Source organism: Sapajus apella, unplaced genomic scaffold, assembly GCF_009761245.1.
Source record: "Sapajus apella isolate SASKATOON/1434 unplaced genomic scaffold, GSC_monkey_1.0 scaffold171, whole genome shotgun sequence".
Classification (NCBI taxonomy): Eukaryota; Metazoa; Chordata; class Mammalia; order Primates; family Cebidae; genus Sapajus; species Sapajus apella.
In genome coordinates, this window is record NW_022437111.1 from 1,753,895 (window position 1) to 1,778,189 (window position 24,295).

The 24,295-nt window shown below is 35.6% G+C and overlaps 1 protein-coding gene and 1 pseudogene across 4 annotated transcripts in view; one reads left to right on the forward strand and one right to left on the reverse strand.

The window, feature by feature from the left end:
- Positions 1–24,295, forward strand: part of IQCB1 (IQ motif containing B1) — an 82,730-nt gene that overhangs the window by 40,549 nt on the left and 17,886 nt on the right. For all 4 annotated transcript variants that reach the window (XM_032267696.1, XM_032267693.1, XM_032267694.1 and 1 more), the window contains 6 exons: positions 1,059–1,237; positions 3,199–3,308; positions 4,863–4,972; positions 9,835–9,977; positions 11,590–11,738; positions 17,463–17,594. In XM_032267696.1, coding sequence (XP_032123587.1) covers positions 1,059–1,237; positions 3,199–3,308; positions 4,863–4,972; positions 9,835–9,977; positions 11,590–11,738; positions 17,463–17,594 — 823 coding nt within the window. The remainder of the gene's footprint in view (positions 1–1,058; positions 1,238–3,198; positions 3,309–4,862; positions 4,973–9,834; positions 9,978–11,589; positions 11,739–17,462; positions 17,595–24,295) is intronic.
- LOC116542650 lies at positions 18,606–20,710 on the reverse strand (annotated as a pseudogene).

A 24,295-nucleotide genomic window follows, 5' to 3' on the forward strand; every position in this document is an offset into this window, starting at 1 on the left:
TTCTCTTAACAAAATTATTTTAGTCATTACTAAAGTACAATTTTCAAAAAGCTCAAACATGAGTCTTACACAAATATAAATTTTAACTGCTCAAAATTTTATTCATCTCATTAATTAATGAGGGAACAAATAAGATATCTATACAGGTTCAAAGGAGAATTTGCGGAAAATAGATTTATGGAGTTGCTTTGTCAAAGGAACATAGAAATCAATTTGCTGGTAGATATTCTTTAAATTTGCTAATTGGAAAATATGACTTTAATGTCTTGTAAAGCAATGTAGCCTTTAGAATTACCTTTGTCTACTGGACAGAAATCATTTGTATTGCTTTGAATAAGATTCTGTTTACATTGTTCTTAGATAGGAATTTTTGGCATTGTTTTCTACCAGCCAACCTCTATTTTTACAGAATTGTAAAATATTTTAATACTGAGTAGAAAATAAAACAGAGGTACATATGCCTAGAAAATCACATGCTCCTTAAGGGTGTAAGTGAAAGGACACTCACTAACCCCATTCTTTTGACTAATTCTAAGTTTTAAATAATTTTCCATGACATCAGTAATGCAAGATGAGATTGTTAGTATAATGAAGGAAATACCAAGGAAAGATTTAAGTTTCTCCTATATTAAGAACATGATAGAATTCCTATGGCATTTTTGTCTTTGTACATTATTTAACAATTAACTGTGTACTTGTCTTGATTTCACTTTTATCATTGTCTTGAAGCTTTTGAATTATTTATTGTTTAATATTTTGCACATTTACCTTTCCTCCTTGATTTGATTGAAGGATTCTCTAAGGAGAGGGCCTTTGACTACTTTGTATTCTCTATTGTACCTAGCACACATGGTACCTTGGACATAGTAGAAATTCAATAAATATTAAGTGACTGAATATGATATATTCTTGGAATCAACCTATGTATTTTAAAAAGTGGTTATATTCTTGTATCAGGACACAGTCCAGCATTAAGTTACTGAATCTTTTATTTTAAATTTGTTGTGATACCTGTGCATCAATTAGTAATGGTACTTTTTAAAATTTTGTTCTATTAGTGGTGATTTACTCAGAATAGGAGGAAAAGCCCTGCATTCCATTTTAGATGAAGTTATTTTCAAGCTTTTTTCAACTTCTAGTCCAGTAATGAGAAGTACTGCTACAAAACTCCTACTGTTGATGGCTGAATCCCATCAGGAAATTTTGATTTTACTGAGACAAAGTGCCTGCTACAAAGGTACTGCATTCATTCTTTCTTTTCATGGGATTCTCAAAAAGAAAATGTTTATTGATGGTTTATGAAAAACAAAATTCTTATATTTTGAAGAGTTAATAACTGAACTATGAAGATAAAACTCACAACAGATACCAATTCAGAAGACAGTCTTTATATAATCAAGCTGTCTTCATGTCAATACAGATGGCATGTGGTAGGTACTTTGTTGATCAGGTTGCAATAAATATTTACTCCCTCTCTGACGAAAAGGTTGTGTGTTGAATATACCATATAGTATAGTAAAATAATGACCAAAAAGATCAGTGACCTTATCAAGACCAGTTTTAGTGGAGAAAATGGAGCTGTGCTTGAGAGGCCAGTAGCCCTTTTGGTATTTTGAACTATTAATAATTACTCAACACTGCCTTTTCTCAAAAACAAATAGAAAAAATTTGCCTTATCTCCAAAATCAAATACATATGTGAATTAAAAGTCAGAAATTTTGAGGATGAAAGGAGTCAGTATATTACTGTTCTCATATAATAGCTTCCATTTAATTGAGCATTTACTGTGTGTCAGGCACTGTTCTATATACTTTATATGCATTAAAATATTTAACCTTTACAACAATCTTATGGGATAGATACTTATCCTTATTTTGTAGATACAGAAACAAAGACATGGTAATTTGCCAAAGATCACAAAGTAGTATATATATATTTGTAATTGCCAAGCAAAGGTTTATGTTATCTGTTTTATTTCTTTGCTGACCAGAGCCATGTATGTATTATAATCTATTTTTCTTATTCAGTGTGGATAGGAAATGGGTTTCTATTTCATTAAATATACTTATTAATATAGGGTTATACTGTATGGGAATTTTTAAAGGTTATAATATACTATGATGCATTTAATACCTAAACAATTGGAAAGTCTTTATCATTCTTGATGATTTTGAAGACATTGTAATAATGTACCTTGCATTAGTCATTACTGGGGGTATTGTAGGAATAGAGAGGGAAAGTACCAGTAATAGAGCTCTTTAGTTGATATTGTGCCAGATAGACATTTTTCAATTCTGTAATTGGATTGCTAAAGAAATGTGAATGTCCAACAAGTCTTTATAAAGGAATTTTGTAATGATTGGATCCTTCTCCCTTTCTTTGATGTATCTCAATAGCAGAACTTATTCAGGTTCCTGAAGATATTTTACAATTATTAATACTGCTAAGAACTTGGGTCTTGAAGAGAGTATAAAGCATTAAAAGATTCATATAGTGGTTTCCCTAATTATACACTAGAAGGCAATTTTGCCTTATGTATTTATTTTAATATACATACATTATAATACATCATTTCCACATAACCTGGAAACAGTACTTACTTTGTACCTTTTACTACTATTATGTATTATTTTGTCATGAAAATGTACTATCCTAGTGTTATAGCACTTCACCTATAATGTTTTCTCAGGAACCTATTGATTTGCCCCAAACTATATATGTTACCATATGTTTATATTTAATAGTAATATTTCTCAATTAATAGTGACTAGTAATAATCTGCATAAGTGCTTCCACAGGGCAAGCATTTACTGAATATGTGTTTATAGTAATTATCTTTACAATGTTTCTATTTAAGACACTTAGGTTCAAACAAAATAAAAACTATCTCTACTTTTTGATTTATCACAGTGATTCCATCCTCCTCTTTTTTTTTTTTTTATTAAAGAGATTGTCTAGACAGAGTTTTTTTTAATCAGATCTCACAGTTTAGCACGTAGGAATTCTCAGAACAGATAGCTATCTTAAAGACCTCAACCTAGAAGTCTGTGAGAAAAGGTAACTGAAAAATCATGTGATTAATCTTGTTTTCATTTGTTTTTAAGCCAGACTTTTTAGCCTCAAATTAATACTAATTAGATAACAAAATCATATTTTATTATTATAATAATAGTTGTACCCTTTGCTATTCCATTTCAGGACTCAGACGTCTACTAAGTAAACAGGAAACTGGGACAGAAGTCAGTAAAGAACTTAGACAGCTTGTAAGCCTTTTAAGCCCAACGGTCTATCAGGAAGTAGAAGAGCAGGTATTATGTTACCAAAAAAAAAAACTTGCATGATATTTGCTGACTGTATTAAACCTTAGTTTTCCTTAAACATTCCTCACTTACTTTCTCTTAAGACTTCAAGCAAAATACCCCCAAAATAGAAATATCTTCAAAATTTTTACTCAGGAGGTTGAGGCAAGAGGATTGCTTGAGTCCAGGAATTGGAGACTCCCCTATGATCACACCCATGAATAGCCACTGCAGCCCAGCCTGGTCAACATAGTAAAACCCCATCTTTAAAATATAATTTTACAAAATTATATCTCTCTGCTATTCAACCTACCCTAAAACGCAATTTGAGTCTCCCATTTACATCTGCTTATAGATACTGCCACATCAGTTTCATTCAGCATTTCTCATGAAAGCCCCATCTCTGATGTTTATCTTCTTTTATTTATAAGCTATTTAAACTTTTAAATTTCTTTTTCCAAAAAATCTCTGATTGTAGCAAACTATATTTATGATCACCTATGGCTACCCTTCTTGTTCTTTGAGATACAACAATAATGCCTTTCCTTTGTGTAAGAAATACTATTAATAAAAAATATTTAGAAATTTGAGGCAGCAAGTTATTGATTATTTCATCATACTTCCTCTAGTATACTCAAAATGATGGATCTAAATAGCCCAGTCCAATAGGAAGAGGCATATACCTTTCTGATTTCCAGATAAAGACTCAAATATGGAAAACATCTAAAATGACTAAAGATATTTTTTAATTTAAAAGGAAAAGGTGACATTGTATATCTAAGACCAAAAGGGCAACAAATTTAAAAATACAAGCAGAAACCATGAAAAGAAGTCTGGTAAGGCAGGGCAGTGAATTGGAGAGCCTGGAAGGAAGAGTACAGAAGAAGGGAATTTCTTTTTTCATATATATATGAACCAGCAAGAATTTAGGTTAATCTCAAAATTATACATGTGCTCAAATTCATATTGATTAGGTAACAAAATCATAAAATTTTATTTTATTATTAATAGTTGTACCCTTTGCTTTTCCATTTCAGGACTCAGAAGTCTACTAAGTAAATAGGAAACTGGGACAGAATTCAGTCTAGAACTTAGACAGTTTGTTGGCCTTTTAAGCCCAATGGTCTATCAGGAGGCTAGCATTCCAAAGGCTTGCAGAACTAAGCAGAGATTCAAGCAATCATCCACAAGGATCAACAGAGCTTATAGTTTGAATCTAACTAGGTTGATTGCCTATTAAATAAAAACATTAACATGTTATCTCAAAAAGGATTATGAAAGGTCAGGCAGAACTGTGAAATCTTTGAAAAGGAAATGGAAGTGAGATTATTCAAGGAGAATTTGGAGCTAACTAGAGTATATCTTTAATATGTTCTAGAAATTGCCTTACTAACCCTAACATACCTCCTTTGGGAGGTAAGGTTTAATATTCTTACCCATCTTGTTAGAGCTGGAGATTAATACTTGCCTTGACCTGATACTTTAAGAGGTAAACTTAAAAAAAAAAAAAAAAAAAAAAAAAAGACCTTCCTAGATATATTTCTAAATTATTTTTAATTTCAGAAACTACATCAAGCAGCATGCTTGATTCAAGCCTATTGGAAGGGTTTTCAGACAAGAAAGAGATTAAAGAAGCTTCCATCTGCTGTGATTGCTTTGCAGAGAAGTTTCAGGTAAAAAAAATTTGGTGAGAGGATTGATGATCAAAGAACCTTACTAAAGTATAGTTGAATTGAAATTCAGGTGATTTTTTTTTAGTTTCCCAGTATGTTTCTTTTATCTTTCCAATTTTTTTCCCATACGTTTCCAACACTCCAATAACCAGATGTACTTTCAAAGCAAAGGACATAACACAGGAATCTGATGTGTCAAATATACAATTTTATCCACTTAAGAAGATATTTATGGGAGCCAAGCCTACAGAGGGAGCCAATGATAATTATATTATTAAACAAAGCAGCAGTTATCATAATTGTGTGTATATGATTATAAAAATAACATATGCGTATATACGAATTTAAGTATGTTAACTGATTTTCCTGAATAAATATGGCATGGATGGATATGGTCATTGAGTTGTGATATAGTTTGTCATTTATTTCAAGTAGAATGAAAAGGAAATACTGAAAACATAGCTCACTTTCTGAAATGATTAACCAATCCAGATTCTCAGAGGTGACAGAACAACAAAAAATGACTCAGCTTCTAGATTATTTATGATAAAGAAGAACTGTTTCAGAGGTGACTTTTTCATGCAGCCTAACTTAAAGCCAAGCTTTAGTTCACTAAAATAAAACCAGCATTTTACAGAAGTATATTTTTTAAAGAAAACTGAAACTATTCTTTTAATAACCGCAGATGCATTTTTCAGTTATAAAAACATTTAAAAATAGCTTTGTTTTTAAAAAAAAATATTTAAAAATAGTTCAATATACCATGTAGTCACAGGGTTGAAGATATTAAAATCACTCTGGGTGTGAATATTGTTGGTAGCAAAGAAAAGAATTAGTTTTTAAATATATATCAAGTGCCTAGTATATACCAGGTGATCCATCCCCTGGCAGTTTAACAGATTCAAGTTTGTATCACACTTCCACAACTTATTGGCTGAGTGAATTTGAACAATGCCCCACCTCTCTTGGCTTCAAACTTCCAGTCTATAAAATGAGAATAATAGTTCTTACGCTTGTATGATCAATATAATGCAAAATTTCAGATAATACAAAGTTTTTAGCATATTATCTGGCAATTAGAAGATGGTAGGAGGAAAAATGCACATGGTACACTTTCAGTCTTTGAAAATACACAAATTTAGCTAGACAAATACGTGCATTAAATAGATAGTACTAATGAGATGCAAGTATTATCCATCTATTACTCAAAGTTTATTGCCTATCTTACAAGCTGGGTTTTTTTTTTTTTTTTAAGCATTTCTGTGGTTAGATAAATTTAAGAAATATTGAGTACTTTTTGAGTCACAGTGTATATTTTCTACCCAAAGCATTTAAGTTGCTCTTGGTATTGCCTTCTGTGGTGAATTCAGAAAGAGTAGGTATTACTTACGGATTCTACCTGCTATCGTTCTTAGTTATCTGTCATCTTAAATTTAAAGGTACCCATATACATGGATTCACAGCTTTAATGTTTAGTCCCACAACAGTTGCCAAATTTGTTTGTATACTCTTTCTATATTAAAATCTTCATTTAAAAGTAGCCCAGGATTACAGATTTTTTCCACTTAGAAGTGTATCTATGGAATCTAATATTCCATTATTTTAAAATAGAAATTCCATTGCTTTCTTTATGTGACAAGAAGAGTTATAAATACTTCCATTAAAAAAGATAATCAGTGAAGCAAAAATGATTTAAGACTCACAGCTTGTTTTTTGCCTTTCCAGTATTTTGCGTTTGAGGTCCCAGAATATACTGAAATGCAGTTCTAGCCTGTTGGATTTATTTAATTTTTTAATTTTCAGTTTGCTCCAGTTCAGCACCTTCCCTCTTCTATTAGTTGTTACAGTTCATGCAAATGTCTCTTGCTTCCTTTGTAGCTTGGCTTTTTTTCAAAGGTTATTTCTGTCTTTTTGTGCTCAGGTCTTATCTCAGTAATTTGCCCCTCCCATGGTTTTAGGAGAGGGACTGCCCACCAGTCATGCTTATGGGTCCATTATTGATTGGTGTGTTTTAGATTCAGCAAGAGGCATTCTTTTATAGTCACACCCTTGTTAACACACTTTCATAGTGGTTTCTTTTTTATTTAGTCATTTCTCATATTTAGAAACTTTATTGTCTCTTAACCACTCTTCTTCAGTTAGATTTTCTGAAGCAGCTAACAGCTGATCTAGTTATCTTAGAGAAATCTCACAATTTACCTACCTCTATCATAGTGCTGATTTTTAAGTATTTTAATTACATTTGTTGATTTCTCCCTGAAACTGAGTTTCTTAAATGCAGTAGTATCTTTTTTTTTCTCTCTCTCTGAAGCACAGTGTTTTGGCAGCAGAAAGTTTGGTCAACTCCGACTTTAATGGTTAAAATTCATATTATCAAATGTGAATCATGGAATTTACTTATTTTCAGAATATGATATCTGATCAGTCATTTCATTTTCAGGAGTATAATACGCATGCCAGATGATCCAGTTCCTACTAATTCTTACAAAGTAACCAGTTGGAAGAATAATCCTTTGATTTTTTAGTGATTATAGAAACTCTTAACAAAATTAACTAGATGTTATTTAATAATAAATAGGGGAATTACATTCACAATCACATCAGTTCCTAATAAATGTTTTTGAACATGAAAATAAAACATACAAATCCAATAAGCATACCTATTTACAATTTAGTCAGTATTTAAATCACCAAACCTCACTTTTATCCTGTCTTTCTGATTTGTATTTTACCTTCACCTTCATGCTCCATAGTCTTTTCATTTTTCCCACATTTCATAGCCTACATGCCTAAATTGTTTCTCAAACCCAGTTTTCTGACAGATTAAATATTCTAGCAATGCAATTTTAATAATTTCTATGTTTTCCATATTAATAGTATATTTAAAATATTGAAAATGTAGCGCTGGACATTATAATCTATAACCAATTAGAAGTTAGAAATAAAGGTAGTTTTTTGCTATTGTTGTTTGTTCTTTTGAGGCAGAATCTCACTCTTTCACCCAGGCTGGAGTGCAGTGGCGTGATCTCGGCAACCTCCAGGTCTCAAGTTCAAGCAATTCTCCTTCCTCAGCCTCCTAAGTAGCTGGGAGTACAGACACGCACCACTACACCTGGCTAATTTTTGTATTTTTAGTAGAGATGGGGTTTTACCTTGTTGGTCAGGCTGGTCTCTAACTCCTGAAATCAGGTGATCCACTCATCTTGGCCTCCAAATGTACTGGGATTACAGGTGTGAATCACCGTGCCTAGCCAGAGGTAGTTTTTTAAAAAATCAGTTTGAAAGGAGACTCTGCTTAGAGCCTGCTCTCTTTTACCCTCTGTGAATGGATAAAAGATAAAACATTATTATCTGCATGCTGTACAACCCAGAAGTTTTGAGGTGAAGAAGTTCTGTAGAAGAGGCAAGTTGCTATCAGCTATTCTTTGGGAAGGGAGAGGCCCTTCCCTACTTCATTTCCAACTTTCACAAAGAGAAAGAGCAAGAGACACTTAGAACTATTCAACTAGCCCTGCATCTTCTCTAGAACCTTTTGATACACATACAGTTTTGAGGTCTTCTCTACTTTTGATAATAGGGATAAGAAAGAAGTTTCAAAACAAATAAATCCTCTAGTCTGTCCTAAGTAGAAAGCTAGAGAAAATTTAACTTATAATTGATGAAAGTTAAGAATTTTTGAGAAACAACCGCAGGAATACAAAATTTTATCAAAACAATCAAAATAATTACAAAATTTTATCAAACTATTTTGAGTTGAAAATCATCATAATCCTCTCTATACTATAATGAAGTCTGGCTTTTAAGAGTACAGAGTTATAGTCAAGGTACCACATTTGTTTACATTTAATTCTAAGAAAAAGATCTAAAAGAAAATGTTCTTGAGGGACACATAAAAAATTAAATTTATACAATTAAACTTAAGTTGTTTATTCTGCCTCTCTTCTTATCCTTGTTTTCTTTCTCTATGGGTATCTGAAAGCATTTTGAGTATATTTACGGTAAACTGACCACTTGTAGTCCCCTTACATAGTGATATTGGAAGCAACAAAAATTAGGAATGGCTAAGGAGAAATTTTGATGAATAAAAACAGGTAATATGGAAATGATAATTCTATAAAATGTGGCCACATGAAAATTTTCATAACCAGTTATAAAAGTAATGTTCAGTTGTCAATAATTGAGAAGTAGAATAAGAAGAAAATAAAGACCAACTGTAATCACATTATACAGTAAAAATCACTTGAAATTTTAATGTTTTTTAATTATTTATTTTTCTGTGTAAGTAAATATAAATTTTTTTCACACAATTTGGATATCATTCTTCTATATCCCGATTTTCTTTTTAACCTGACATTAGATCATCGGTGTATTCTCATGTCACGAAATATTCTTTGAACATGCTGTTTTTTCGCAGTTTATAGAATCCTATCCCATCAGGTGAATGAATCTATTTATCTAACTCCCTGTTGTGAGATGGAAAGTTTGTTTTCAACTTGTTACTGTTGTAATACTGTGGAGAACATTTTTTAACATAAATTTGTACGTATATATCTGATTATTTCTTTAGGAAAATTATTTGTAATGGAATTAATTGGTCATCATTTTTAAGGCTTTTGATTTATATACTTCAAATATTTTTCCAGACTTTTAATGCATATACCCAAATAGTTCCCCAGAAAGGTTGTACAACAGCAGCAGGTGACAAAATATTTTATCATATCTTAATGACACTAGAAATTACCTTTTTTATAAAATTATCTTTTTACATTTATTTGATTACTAGTGAGTTTATATATTTTTTCATACATTTTTTAAACATATGATTTATGAAAATTATGTATAATACACTATTTACATCACAGATCTAAACGAACAAAGATGTTGCTGGAGATAAACAGGAAGAAGGAAGAAGAGGACCTCAGATTACGATTGCAACTTCAAAGACAGAGAGCCATGAGACTTTCCCGAGAATTGCGGCTGAATATGCTGGAAATAGTTCATCCAGGTGAGTGGCAGTATCACATTATAAATATAAGAATATTTAGCTTATCTTTTAACAAACCAAGTTTTCTAGCTACATGATGATTTTTTAAAAATTTGTACTTTTGTCCTTTTTGTCTATTTTTCAGATAAATTTTATTAAATCTTCTGAGTTCAAAAACAGTTACTTTTTTTCTGATTCAGACCTATTCGTTGATGATGAACAATCTCCCCACCAGTTTTCTTTTCTTATCATTCAGATAAATTAGAGAAACATAAAAATTTATGCATAAAGATAGCTGTTAGAGACACAAAGAAACTTCTTGAATTGAAATAAGGAGTTGGAATATTATTACATTCTGCCATCAGAACTTAACTTATTCGTTAGTACAAACGTTGTGACATCTTCTTGCCACCTTTGAAAGACTAAGCTGAAATTAATAATAAGGTGTGGTCTGGGAGCTCTTAGTGGTTTCAGTATTCTTTTAAATTCTTTTACCTCTCTTCTTGTTATTCAGTCCCAGGGTGCTTCACTAGTCCTTTATTTTACTTCATCTCTATTAAATACAGATATTTTCTAAGGTTCCATTCCTCTCACTTTGCTCTTCCTGTGGTATCCATCCATAACTAGCTCAACTCTCAGCTGAGTGCTAAGCAGTTTCAAATCTGGTCTCTATCTTCACCTTCTCTCCTAACCTCTTCGAGCAGAACTGCCCAATAGAACTTTTTACAAAAATGAAATGTTGTATATCTGTACCATCCAGTATGGTAGCCAATGGCTAGAGATGGCTACTGAGTATTTGAAATGTGGCTAGAGCACTGAAGAACCTGAATTTTAATTTTACTTTATTTTAACCCAAGTAGCCAGTTGTGGATAGTGTCTACTGTATTGAATAACACAGCTCTGTAGCCAGCTGCCTATTGGATCCAGCTTTACCTGAATATCCACAGGCATCCCAAACACCAAAGTCATCTTACCCCTCAGATTTCCTTTTCCTCTATTCACAATCTCAGGTAATGGCACCAAGAACTTACTCAGTTTCGCATTTAAGAAATGCTAGAGTCCTTTCCCTCTTTTACCTCCATATGCAATTGATCATTAAATTCTACCAGTTTCTTATACTCCCTCAGATACATCCCTCGTTTTATAAACAATTTTACTACCTTAGTCTGTCATGTGTGTATTGTGAACCCTGGGCTGTATACTGAACAACTCCAAGAAAGCAAAAAGAAAGTCATCTGTATAACTGACTGAGTGACTTAAGAGAAATTTGGAAGCACGTAGACTAGAGAATACATACACACATTTTGCCCTTTCCCTCTGGTGGTACTGAATGACTTCGTAACCATGTACTTATGGTTCTTTTTTTCAAATGTTCTTAGTGTTGGATTTTCAGCCATTTGCTCATTACCACAAAAATATTATATGAGTTCTTTCTCTAAAGAAGCTGCATAATCTGGGAAAGCATTGCTTCTAAAATCTTAGAACCATTGTAAAATAATAGAATTGGGAAAATTAGTAAACAATATTGACAAAGATAAAAAGAATGCAAGATTATTATTATCATTGTTATGATTGCAAAACATAAGAAAGCATAGCAGTGAGTATATTGTAATAGTGTCTATCATCTTTTTAGGTCAGGTGGAGAAACACAATCGGGAAATGGAAGAGAAATCAGCATTGATTATCCAGAAACATTGGAGAGGGTACAGGGAAAGGAAAAATTTTCGCCAACAGAGGCAGTCTCTCACAGAGTATAAAGCAGCTGTCACACTTCAAAGAGCAGTGAGTCCAATGTAGTAAAAAAAGAGCTCTGAATGAAGAGGCAAAAACATGAGTCAGGCAAACCTGACTTTGCTTATTACCTATGGTAAAGCATTGGTCAAGACACTTAGCTTTCTAAAAGAAAACCCCCTTACCTCTGGCCAAGCTGATTTAGACACTCGGTCCTTAGTACTGCCTTAGAACCTTGTACCTTGTACATCATTTACTATACTGTAATGTTGTTTTGTTAATTATTTCCCTCCTTACTTGGGCTGTGAGTTCTTCAAGGATAAGGAGCTAAGTCTTATTGTTGTTAGCTTATCACATGTGCTTGATGTATGAATAGATGTTTACCCTTACCCTTTTTACTCAGTTGTTATGTGGATCAGATGCCCTAATTTATAGTAATGTATTTTGTAAATTACAAAGTTCAATGCAAGAGCAGCATGTGATATTTCATTTTTTAAATGCACAGATGAGATATTAGATATATTTAAATCATTATAACATTTTAATTGTAGAATCATATTCTTAAATGGCAGTTTTTCTGCGATCTGTCTAGAGCATAATACTATTTTGTTGCCTTTGAAAAGCACAACAGAAGGCTTTTTTTTTTTAATTTAATTACCAGTTTTCCACATGGTTAACTTTCATGTTAGGATTTCAGGTCCTGTAGCATTTAGTTTAACAATCCTTTATTATTGAATTTTTAGGTCAATTTCAGTTTTATACTGATAGATTTTGAACAGTCTCTGTGATTAACTTTTTACAAAGTTTTTTTTTTTTTTTTAACCATCCAAAAAACATAGTAGAATAAACACTAGAGAAATAAAAAGAGATGTCTGCCTCCTACTCCTCCTTCAGGCTCTTCTGGAGTTCTCAGGTTATATCTGTAACAAACAGTCCTGCACCATCATTGAATCACACATACTCCTGATATTTACCTTCTGCTAAACAAAGCCATCTAAGGATTAACCATTTGATATCAGGGTTGGAGACACTTCCTTTGGAGGAATGTTTGGCCTTTATAATACTTTTACCTCGCAAATACCTCCTTTTTAAAGTTTTCCCTTTCATAGAATTAGCTAGGCCCTTATTAAGTTGACTTACGACCTTGCCTGATTTAGATGAGCCCAATACTTTGTAAAAGGATCCTCTACTATAAAGTGAAATATCCTGGTTTGCATTCCATTTCTTAGAGAAAAATGTAGAAGTCATCACAGGAGAGTATCTGAAGGTATCTGAAGGCCATGAAGGTAAAGCTGTTTTGGCTTTTATACTTTTCACTGGCAAAAAAGGAAGATTAGTCACATTTGTCTCATATCTGCTGTAGCTAAAAAGGAGTGAGTTTTTAAGAGCAAAAAGGGATGGGTCAAGGTCATGTTTATAGTCTTTGCATCTCATTAATAAAAACAAGATGAAGTCAAAGCAAAGTTAGCCAAAATGGAAATGGAAATAAGAGGATTACTTTTTTTTTTTTAAGAGACATGGTCTGAACTCTGTCACCCAGCTAGAGTACAGTGGTGTGTTCATAGTTCATCAAAGCCTTGAACTCCTGGGCTAAAGCAGTCCTCCTGCCTCTGCCTCCCTAAGTGCTGAGATTATAGGCGTGACCCACCATGCCTGGCCAAGAATGACTTCAAAGAAGGAAAAGCAAAATAAAAATGGGAAATTACACTGAGAAAAGAAGTAGAAAAGTAGAGAAAATTAGAACAAGGCAATAGTCAATAAAGGATACATTTTGCCATATTTTTAAAGCATCCTTTACTTTTTTTTCTTTTTGACACAGCCTCTCTCTGGCCTCTCAGGCTGGAGTGCAGTGGCAAGATCACAGCTCACTGCAGCCTTGATCTGTGAGGCTCAAGAGATCCTCCCGCCTCAGCCTCCATAATAGCTGGGACCACAGACTTGCACTACCAGGCCCAGCTAGGGGTGTGTGTGTGTGTGTGTGTGTGTGTGTGTGTGCGTGCGTGTGTGTGTGTAGAGACTAAGTCTCGCTAAGTTGCCAGGGTGGTCTCCAACTCCTGAGCTCAAGTGGTCCTCCCACCTCAGCCTCCCAAAATGCTGGGATTACAAGTGTAAGCCACTGTGCCTGGCCTAAAGCAACCTTTTCTAAGACACGCTAGAGACCTGCACTGTTCAGTACAGTAGTCATTAAGTATATGTAGCTGGCTATGGAGAACTTGACATGTAGCTAGTCCAAATTAAAATGTGTCATAAGTGTAAAATACCCACCAGATTTTGAAAATGTAGCATGACAAAAAAGTGTAAAGTATCTCATTAATGCTTTTTTATATTGATTACAAGACAAAATACTAATATTTTGTGTATATTAAGTTATGTTTTATATAACTCAGTAAATATTATTTTGCCCATTTTTAATATTCTTAATGTGACTACTAGAAAATTTAAAATTACATCTAAGACTCACATTATATTAGCACTGCAGTTGACCTTGCTAAGAAAAAATGGGAAATAATTCATTAGCCTCATTTAAAGTAATATACCCACCTGGGCAATGTGGCAAAACCTCATCTCTACTAAAAACACAAAAATTAGCCAGGTGTGGTAGCATGTACTGGTAGTCTCAGCTACTCGGGAAACTGAAGTGGGGGAAAAATCACCTGAGCCTGGAAAGTTGAGGGTGCAGTGAGCCATGATAACACCACTGCACTCCAGCCTGGGCAATAGGAATGCCTCAAAAGAAAAAAATAAAAAAAGATAATATAAAGGAATAGCAATATCCTTTCAGTAAACTTGTCCCTCAGGAAGAACTGGTTATTAATGCCTTTGGCAGGAAAAGAAAGGCCAGAACATTTATCTACCTTCTGTTCCTCTCTTACTTTATGTAAAAACAGAGGCATTGTTTCTCCAGTAGCTAAAAATTGAGGAAATTTGCTAAAAGAGAAAATTCAAGGAAAGGGGAGCATAGAAGGAAAGAAGAAAGTCTCAACAGAAGGATGCAAGCAGAATTGAAAACTCAAGTACCATATTAAAAACAAGGCCAGACACAGTGACAACTTATGCCTGTGATCCCAGCATTTTGGGAGGCCAAGGCAGGAGGATCCCTTGAGCCCAGGAGTTTGAGACCAGCCTGGATAACATAACAAGACCCTTGCTCTACAAAAAATTAGCTGGACGTGGTGGTGCACACTTGTGGTCCCAGCTACTTGGGAGGCTGAAGTGGGAAGATTACTTGAGCCCAGGAGGTTACAGCTGCAGTGAACCATGATCAAGCCACTGCACTCCAGCCTGGGTAACAGAGTAAGACCCTGTCTCAAAAAAATACCAAAAAAGCAAGGGTATTAGGGAAACTTTTTAAATAACTTCTTAGTGCGCATTCTTATCAGCTGAAAGATAGTATCACTGAACAGCTAAGTAAAGTCAAAGACAAAACCAATGGAATAAAACTAATTGATAGAATATAAATGTTGCAGGTATAAGGAAAAAAGTTTTTTAATCTGTTACTATTATCCTCAGAGAGATAAGGAAAGGTAATATATGAGACAAAACCAAGATGCCGTATAAAAGGGAGCACAGAGAATAAAATTCAACAGGGAAAACTGAAAGACTAATAAAGGGACTGTAGGTGAAGAGTTAAAGAAATCTCACAGAAAGCAAGGAGAAAAGATTTTGCCAGTAACACACACCTGTAATGCCAGCTACTCAGAATGGTAAGGCGGCAGGATGGCATTAGCTCAGGAGTTCTAGGCCAGCCTGATCAACATGTGAAACATCATTTGAAAAAGAAAAGGCAGAATCTTTAATTTAAAAAAGAAAGACAGAAAAGACTGTCAGTCTACAATGTCAAACAGCCAAACATTTGAAATCAAGAACAAGAAAAAACAGAGGAGAAAAAAATCAAATAACTTAAGATTTCCCAGAACTGAATGTCATGAATTTTAGATTAAGGGGACTAAGTGTCCAATACAGTGACAGAAACACTTCCATATTTATTTCATAATACTTTGAAATGTACTGGGAACAAAAGGACATCTGGATAGGAACACTGGAAGCTAAAAAGTAATGAAGTAAGACTGTCATATGTTTGAAGGAAAATGATTTCCAACTAGAATTCTATTCCCAACCAAATTATTAATTAAAGGTAAGGACAGACCAAAGACATTTTTAGATAAGAAGGGAGTAACCTGATAAAGAATGCAACATGGAATCCAAGGAACACAAGGAAAGATGAAAAGTAGTCACCAAGATGATGGTGAATGGAGGCTACAGGAGGACAGCCATGCCCAAGGTGTAGAGAGCAGTCAATTCAAATTGCAGCAGGTCAAGAAGCTCTAGAAAATGTGTCCAAGAAAATGAATTTGATAAAATGCCTGATGTGTTTTAATGTGTTGACAATTAGAGCAGAGTTTGTAAAATATAATCAGTAGAAAGCATATGGAAAACAAACCAAGGGAAAAAAGAGAACTAATAATTCCAGAGAAAATAAAAATGTGCAAGGAAGGAAAAGTAATTATAGTATACTATATTGTTCAAAAGTGAATAGCCTTTATGTGGTCATAATTTTGTAAACATTAAACATTAACTAAAATTATGATGTAATAATATAGGATGGGTGGGGAGTAGAAGTAGTGAAAGAGATCTAAATTCATATCTTTCATATAAGAAAATCAATAGATAATACATATATCTGAAAAAAAAAAATCACAGAAAAGTAGATGGAGCTAAATATCAAAAGAAAAACCTGAGTTAAATTGTTGCCTTTGGGTGGGGGGACAGGGTAAGTGGGTAATTCTAGTAAGAATTATTTAAGATTCTATTAATTCTTATTGAAACTGACACATTAAATAATAGAGTTACATCAGCAAACTTTTCTTGGAAGGGCTATATTATAAAATATTTTAGGCTTTGCAGGTCATGCAATCTGTCACATGTATTCAGTTAGAGCACAAAAGCAGCCATAGCCAATAGTAAACAAATGAGCATGGCTGTGTTCCAATAAAATTTTATTTGTAAACATTAGATTTCATATAATTTTACATGTCACCAAATATTTGTAATTTTACATGCCACTAAATATTCTTTTCCCTTCAAATTATTTAAAAATGTAAAATGCAAAAAAAAAAAACCCCGACACACACACATTTTTAACTCTCGAGCCCTACAAAAACAGGCAGCAGGCTGGATTTGGCCTGTGGGCCATGATTTGCTGACCCTGCTTTAAACAATGTGAACATATACTTTGATGAAAATAAAACCTACAAAGACATGAGAAAAGTGAAAACAACTGGGAAGTATAATTGCAAATGTGTACCATATCATGCCTATTACAAGGTTTCTTTTTACCAGAGTCCATTCTGAAGGACATCAGAAAGAATTCAGACAGAAATACTGTCTCCTTGGTATTTACAATCCTGTAAGCCCGTAGGACTAAGGTCCCTGTTTTCTATAGACATAGAACCTGTCCTCTAGAGATCAAGTGATTTGCACAGAATCATAGTTTATAAGGGACTATAATTGAGACTAGAATCCATTACTTTTTTTTTCTCTTTATTACTTACTGCACAAATAATACATGAACATATCCTTGTAATATCTATAGAAGACTATATATTTTAAAAGTCACTGTTCTCCTGCATCTTGTCACAGTCCCATTCCCCTCCTCACATACACTCTGAATTAATCAGCGTTGCAATGTAGTCACTACCATATATTGCAGTGAGAAAATAGTTTTATTAGTTAGGGGAGAAAAATCACAAGCCTTCAATTTTTTTTTCCCTCCAGGCGCTTAAATTCCTAGCAAAGTGCCGTAAGAAAAAGAAACTATTTGCTCCTTGGCGAGGACTCCAAGAACTCACTGATGCACGCCGAGTTGAACTGAAGCAACAAGTAGATGACTATGTCAGAAGACATTCGGTATGTAGGCTTCTGTGCCCTACCAGTATTACATTATTCCAGAGCTTGACATTGATCAACAAAACAGTATCTCTCACTACATTTATTGCTGGTATAAGGTAATGCAGTGGCTTTAAATGGTATGTCTTGTTATAGTTACGTGGCCATAGAGAAGTAGTCAGTGGTGAAGGAGACTCTGCTTTAAATCAGTTATTTTCCTACTATATCAATAAAACTTGGTCATTGGTTCTTTTGCAATAGTATAGTAAAACTTGGACTATTTTGAACCTTCCAGAAAGAGTTTATGTAACTATCAATCAATGATTATTCATTCTTACATTTGTTGGAATACTAATATACCTCCAGAAGCCAATAAGATATCACATTTGACTATTTGCCTGTTATGTTCTTACGACAATAGTACTGCTAGCACCTTTATCCCAATAGAAAGGTCCGTATCTTTGACATTCTATGACCATAGTATTGCAGATCACGTGTTATTCACTTCTCCCACCTAAGTTCTTGACCATCTACTCCTATGTGTCTTCAAAGGTCATTTCCTTTTCTGCCTTGAGAGTAACTCATCCACTCCTGTCATTAATTTTAATCACCTACACCTTTGCTGATCACCAATACCTTCTTTTCTCTTACTGCTTCTCCTATGCTTCCACACTTCTGTAATTTTACGGAGAAAGTTGGCAGTTTATACATTTCAATCCATCAGAATTATTCTCTCATTTGAACCAACCATTCATAGTGTATCTTAGTAACACAAGTTTTGTTGTGATTGTGTGACACACACACACACTTCTAAAATTTGAAGGTTCTGGATGACTGATATTAGAGGTTTGAAGTGATATTTAGGCAGTCCTATCATTCACCCTTTCATTTCTCCAGAACTCCCAAAATCAAAGGAGTTTTTGTAACAAAAAAACAAACACCACTATACAAATGGAAATGAAGTACAAATATAGCTGAGCATGTATCTGGTAACCACTGGAACATAGCAATGGTAAAACCTGAATTGGATAGCAAAGCTTAGTTTAGGAGGTATAAGTAAGCCCTCTTACTTTCCCCTCCTGCTAATCTGAATTTAGGGACCTAAAACCTAATGGAGTCTGTGAAGAAAGAGAGGAGGAAAAGACCACCCTTCTCTGTCAGGCCCTCTGTGATTACCGTTAAGAGGTAGACAGTGGAAAAAGTTCTACATCTGTTTCTGGCCAAGATGGAGTAACAGGGACTGGATTTACTTCCTGCCTGAAACAACCAGAAAAAGAAACAAACATAAACAGATAAAATGTATGAAACAATTGTTTTCAAGACTCTGGACATCAGACAACAAAGAACAATAATCTCGGAGAGGGAACAAAGCGAGCCCTATAATTACACCAACTTACTGCCTTGAAAGAATTTCTAGGAAGAGAACAGAGAAGAGGTCTTTGGAATCCTTGAGTTGAGGAGATGGCACTAAGAGTCTGGGAAAACAAAGGGAGCTAGATTTCATAGAACAGAGTACCAGGTAAAGAGAGTTGCAAAGAGAGAGAACCCCAGATATCTACAGAATCTACCCCTTGAGTATTCTTCAGAATGCTCATCAGCATATACAAATGAGGAAATTATCCAAAACCAACAAAACAGTCATCTGAAAGGGCATAATGCAAGTAAGTCACAGTCCACCTAGAAGCATTACCGTGGATGATGGAGGGGCCAGACATGACATACTCCTGCTTGCTGATGCACATCTGCTGGGAAGTGGAAAGCAAGGCCAGGATGGAGCCACCGATCCACTCAGAATACTTGCACTGGGAAGGAGCAACGATCTTGATCTTCATCGTGCTTGGCGCCAGGGCAGTGATCTCCTTCTGCATCCTGTTGGCGATGCCAGGGTACATGGTGGTGCCACCAGACAGCACTGTGTTGACATACATGTCTTTGCAGCTGTCCATGTCACTCTTCATGATGGAGTTAAAGGTAGTTTCAGGAATGCCACAGGATTCCATGCCCAGGAAGGAAGACTGGAAGAGTGCCTTGGGGCAGCAGAACTGCTCATTGCCAGTGGTGATGACCTGGCCATCAGACAGCCCGTAGCTCTTCTCCAGGGAGGAGCTGGGAGCCACCATGGCCATCTCCTGCTCAAAGTCCAGGGCGATGTAGCACAGCTTCTACTTGATGTCATGCATGATTTTCTACTCGACCGTGGTGGTAAAGGTGTAGCTTCACTTGATGAGGATCTTCATGAGGTAGTCAGGTCCCCGCCAGCCAGGTCTAGAAGGAAGATGGCATGGGGGAGGGCATACCCCTCATAGATGGGCACAGTGTTGGTGACCCCATCACCAGAGTTCGTCAGGATGCCAGTGGTACGGCCAGAGGCATACAGGAACAGCACGCAGCCTGGATGGCCATGTACTTGGCTGGGGTGTTGAAGGTCTCAAACATGATCTGGGTTATCTTCTTGCTGTTGACCTAGGGATTGAGGGGGGCCTTGGTCAGCAGCACAGTGTGCTTCTCGGGAGCCACACACAGCTTGTGGTAGAAGGTGTGGTACCAGATCTTCTCCATGTCATCCCAGTTGGTGACGATGCCATGCTTGATGGGGTACTTCAGGGTGAGGATGCCTCTCTTGCTCTGGGCCTCATCCTCCACATAGGAGTCCTTCTGATGCATGCCCATGCTCAATGGGTTACTTCAGGGTGAGGATGCCTCTCTTGCCCTGGCCCTCGTCACCCACATAGGAGTCCTTCTGACCCATGCCTATCATCAGGCCCTGGTGCCTGGGGTGTCCCACAATGGAGGGGAAGACATCCCAGGGGGCATCATCGCCCACAAAACCTGACTTGCACATGTCAGAGCCACTGTCAACAATGAGCGTGGCAATATCATCATCCATGGTGAGCTGACAGCAGGTATGGATGGGCAGTGGAGCAGCAAGGGTGAGGCTCTGTGCTCGCAGGGCAGACATGGTCTTGGCCGAAAACGGTCATCTGAAAAGGTAAGAGAAAAGTGTGTCTGAAACTTACATAGGTCCAGCAATAGCACCTGTTCCCATCAAATACACTGGAGAAACTCATTAATTCACAGGGTATTGCGAAGAGTACTCAGGAAGACCTTCCTTTAATAGTAGAATATAATTAGCCTAGACAGCTCCATTCTGCCAAACAAATTATAAAAGCTAGAGCCAAAAAAAGATCAAAATGTTTTTATGTAATTTAACAGCATCCCAAAAAAAGACTAAAGATGTTAAGAAATATCAAAATATCCAGCACCCACCAAGGTAAAAGTCACAATGTCTAGTAGCTAATCAAATATTAAAGGCATGCTTGAAGAAGGAAAACAGGACCCATAATGAGGAGGATATTGAATCAAACCAACCCAGAAATTACATAGATGTAAAAATTAGCAGAGAAAGACATTAAAACAGTCATTATAACTGTATTCTATATGTTCAAAAAGTCAAGTGGAAATGTGGAAAATAAAAAAAAAATACCTACATCAAACTCTTAGAGATTAAAAACTTCATAGTATGAAAAATACACTTAATCAAATTAATTGCAGATTAATAAAGTTGAAGCCATAGTAGTATATACTGCACAAAATAAGTCACAGAGAGGGAAAAAAGAGAAAAATATTTGAAAAGACCATGACTGAGCTGTGGGACTATAAGGGGCCCAATAAATGGAAAATTGGAATCCCTGAAGGAGATGTGGAAAAAAATAATAACTGAAAACTTTCCAAACTAAAAATGATAAGCCCATACCCAAACCAGTTAAGGCACAGGTACATGGAAAAAACTGTGCCAAGCAATATCATAATCAAAATTGTCATGCCGGTGATAAAGTGAAAATCTTAAAAACAAAAAACTTAAAAAATATTATGTATAGACAAAGATCACATTGCTCAGCAGGAACACTGCAAGCAAGAAGTATCTTGTTTTAAAGTACTGAAAGGAAAAAAGTTATCAACCTAGAATTCTATACCTGGCAAAAAATATTGTTAAAAAAAGACTTTTTCAGACATACAAAAGCTACAAGACTTGATCACCAGTTCAGTTGCACTACCAAAAATGTTAAATCCTTAAAGTTGTAAAGGATTTAACATTCCAGAAATGTTAAATTCTTTTTATTTGTATAGATTGAGGGAGTAAAAGGGCACATTTACATGCCTCTATTGAAAGCTCCTGCCCAGAAAAATACACAATCAACAGTAAACAGTCTACAGAATGGGTAAAAATAGTTGCAAGCTATACATCTAACAAAGGGCTAATATCTAGAATCTAGAAGGAACTCAACTCAAGAAGAAAAGAACAACCCCATTAAAAAGTGGGCAAAGCCAGTTGCTGTGCCTCATGCCTGTAATCTCAGAACTTTGAGAGGCCAAGGCAGGAGGATTGGTTGAGTCCAGGAATTCAAGACCAGCCTAGGCAACATGGTGAGACCTGGTCTCTACAAATATTTTAAAAATTAGCCAGGCATAGTGGTGCTTGTCTGTGCTCCCAGCTACTTGCTTGAGGTGGGGGATCACTTGAGCGCTTGTTAGATGTATAGCTTGCAACTACTTTTTCCTTTTCCCATTCTATAGGCTGTTTACTATTGATTATTTATTTTGCTGGGCAGGAGCTTGCAATATAGGCATGTAAATGTGTACTTTTACTCCCTCAATCTATACAAATAAAAAGAATTTAAGCCAGACAGGGTGGCTCACGCCTGTAATCCCAGCACTTTGGAAGGCAGAGGCAGGCAGATCACTTGAGGTCAGCAGTTCGATACCAGCCTGACCAACGTGGAGAAACCCCATCTCTACTAAAATTACAAAAAAATTAGACAGATGCAGTGGCTCATGCCTGTAATCCCAGCACTATGGCAGGCCGAGGCTTGTGGATCACTTGAGGTCAGGAGTTTGAGACCAGCCTGGCCAATAAGGTGAAACTCCGTGTCTACTAAAAATACAAAAAAAATTAGCTGGGCATTGTGGCATACGCCTGTAGTCCCAGCTACTCAGGAAGCTGAGGCAGAAGAATTGCTTGAACCTGGGAAGCAGAGGTTGCAGCGAGCTGAGATCATGCCATTGCATTGCAGCCTGGGCGACAGAGCGAGACTACATCTCAAAAAAAAAATTAGGTGGGCATAGGGGTACATGCCTGTAATTCCAGCTACTCAGAAGACTGAAGCAGGAGAATCGCTTGAACCCAGGACTTGGAGGTTGCAGTGAGCCGAGATCATGCCATTACACTCTAGTCTGTGCAACAAGAGCAAAACTCTGTCTCAAAAAAAAAAAGAAAGAAAGAAAGAAAAAGAATTTAACATTTCTGGAATGTTAAATCTTTTACAAAGGATTTAACATTTTTGGTAGTTCAAGTGTACTGGTGATCAAGTCTTTCAACTTTTACATGTCTGAAAAAGTGTTTTTTTTTTTTTTAACAATATTTTTGCCAGGTACAGAATTCAAGGTTGACAACTTTTTTTCCTTTCAGTACTTTAAAGCCAGATATCTTCTTGCTTGCACTGCTCAGGAGGTTGAGGCTGCAATGAGGCACGTTCATGCTACTTGACTCAAACCTGGGTGGCTGAGTGAGACCTTGTCTCAAAAAAAAAAAAATACTGGCAAGAAACATGAACAGATATAAGTGGCTAACAAACATAATGAAAAATACTCAATATCATTAATTGTCAGAGAAATGTAAATTAAAATAATAATAAATAACCATATTATACCAGTTAAAGTGGCTATTACTACAGAGTCAAAAACAACAGATGTTAGTTAGCAAGGATATGGACAAAAGGGAACACTTACACGCTGTTGGTGGAAATATAAATCAGAAATGTTAAATTCTTTAAGATGTAAAAGACTTAACATTTCTGTTTAAAATGATGCCAGGAAAAGATACCAGAGAGAAATCTGGCTCTACATAAAGAAATTAAGAGCACTGGAAATGATAACTACAGCCATGTGTCACATAACGAATTTTCAGTCAGTGTTGTACCATATGTACAACAGTGGTCACATAACATTATAATAGCAAGGCCGGGCATGGTGGCTCACGCCTGTAATCCCAGCACTTTGGGAGGCCGAGGCCTCCCACCCACTTTGGGTGGATCACGAGGTCAAGAGATCGAGACCATCCTGGTCAACATGGTGAAACCCCGTCTCTACTAAAAATACAAAAAATTAGCTGGGCATGGTGGCGCGTGCCTGTAATCCAGCTACTCAGGAGGCTGAGGCAGGAGAATTGCCTGAACTCAGGAGGCGGAGGTTGCGGTGAGCCGAGATCGTGCCATTGCACTCCAGCCTGGGTAACAAGAGCGAAACTCTGTCTCAAAAAAAAAAAAAAAAAAAAAAATTATAATAGCATATTTTTACTGGACTTTTTCTATGTTTATATATGTTTACATACACAAGTATGTAAACATTGAAATTGAAATTGCTTTGAAATTGAAATTGCTTACAATATTCAGTACAATAACATACCATACAGATTTGTAGCCTAAGAGCAATAGGCTATACCACATAGCCTACATATGTAGTAGTCTATACCATTTAAGTTTGTGTAGGTACACTCAGTGACATGCCCACAGTGACAAAATCATCTAACAGCACACTTCTGAATGTATTCTTGTCATTAAGCAATGTATGACTGTACATGGGTATATAGTAGTCCCCCCTTAATCTCAGGAAATGCATTCCAAGAACCCCAATGGAAGACTAAAACTGCAGATAGTACCAAACCC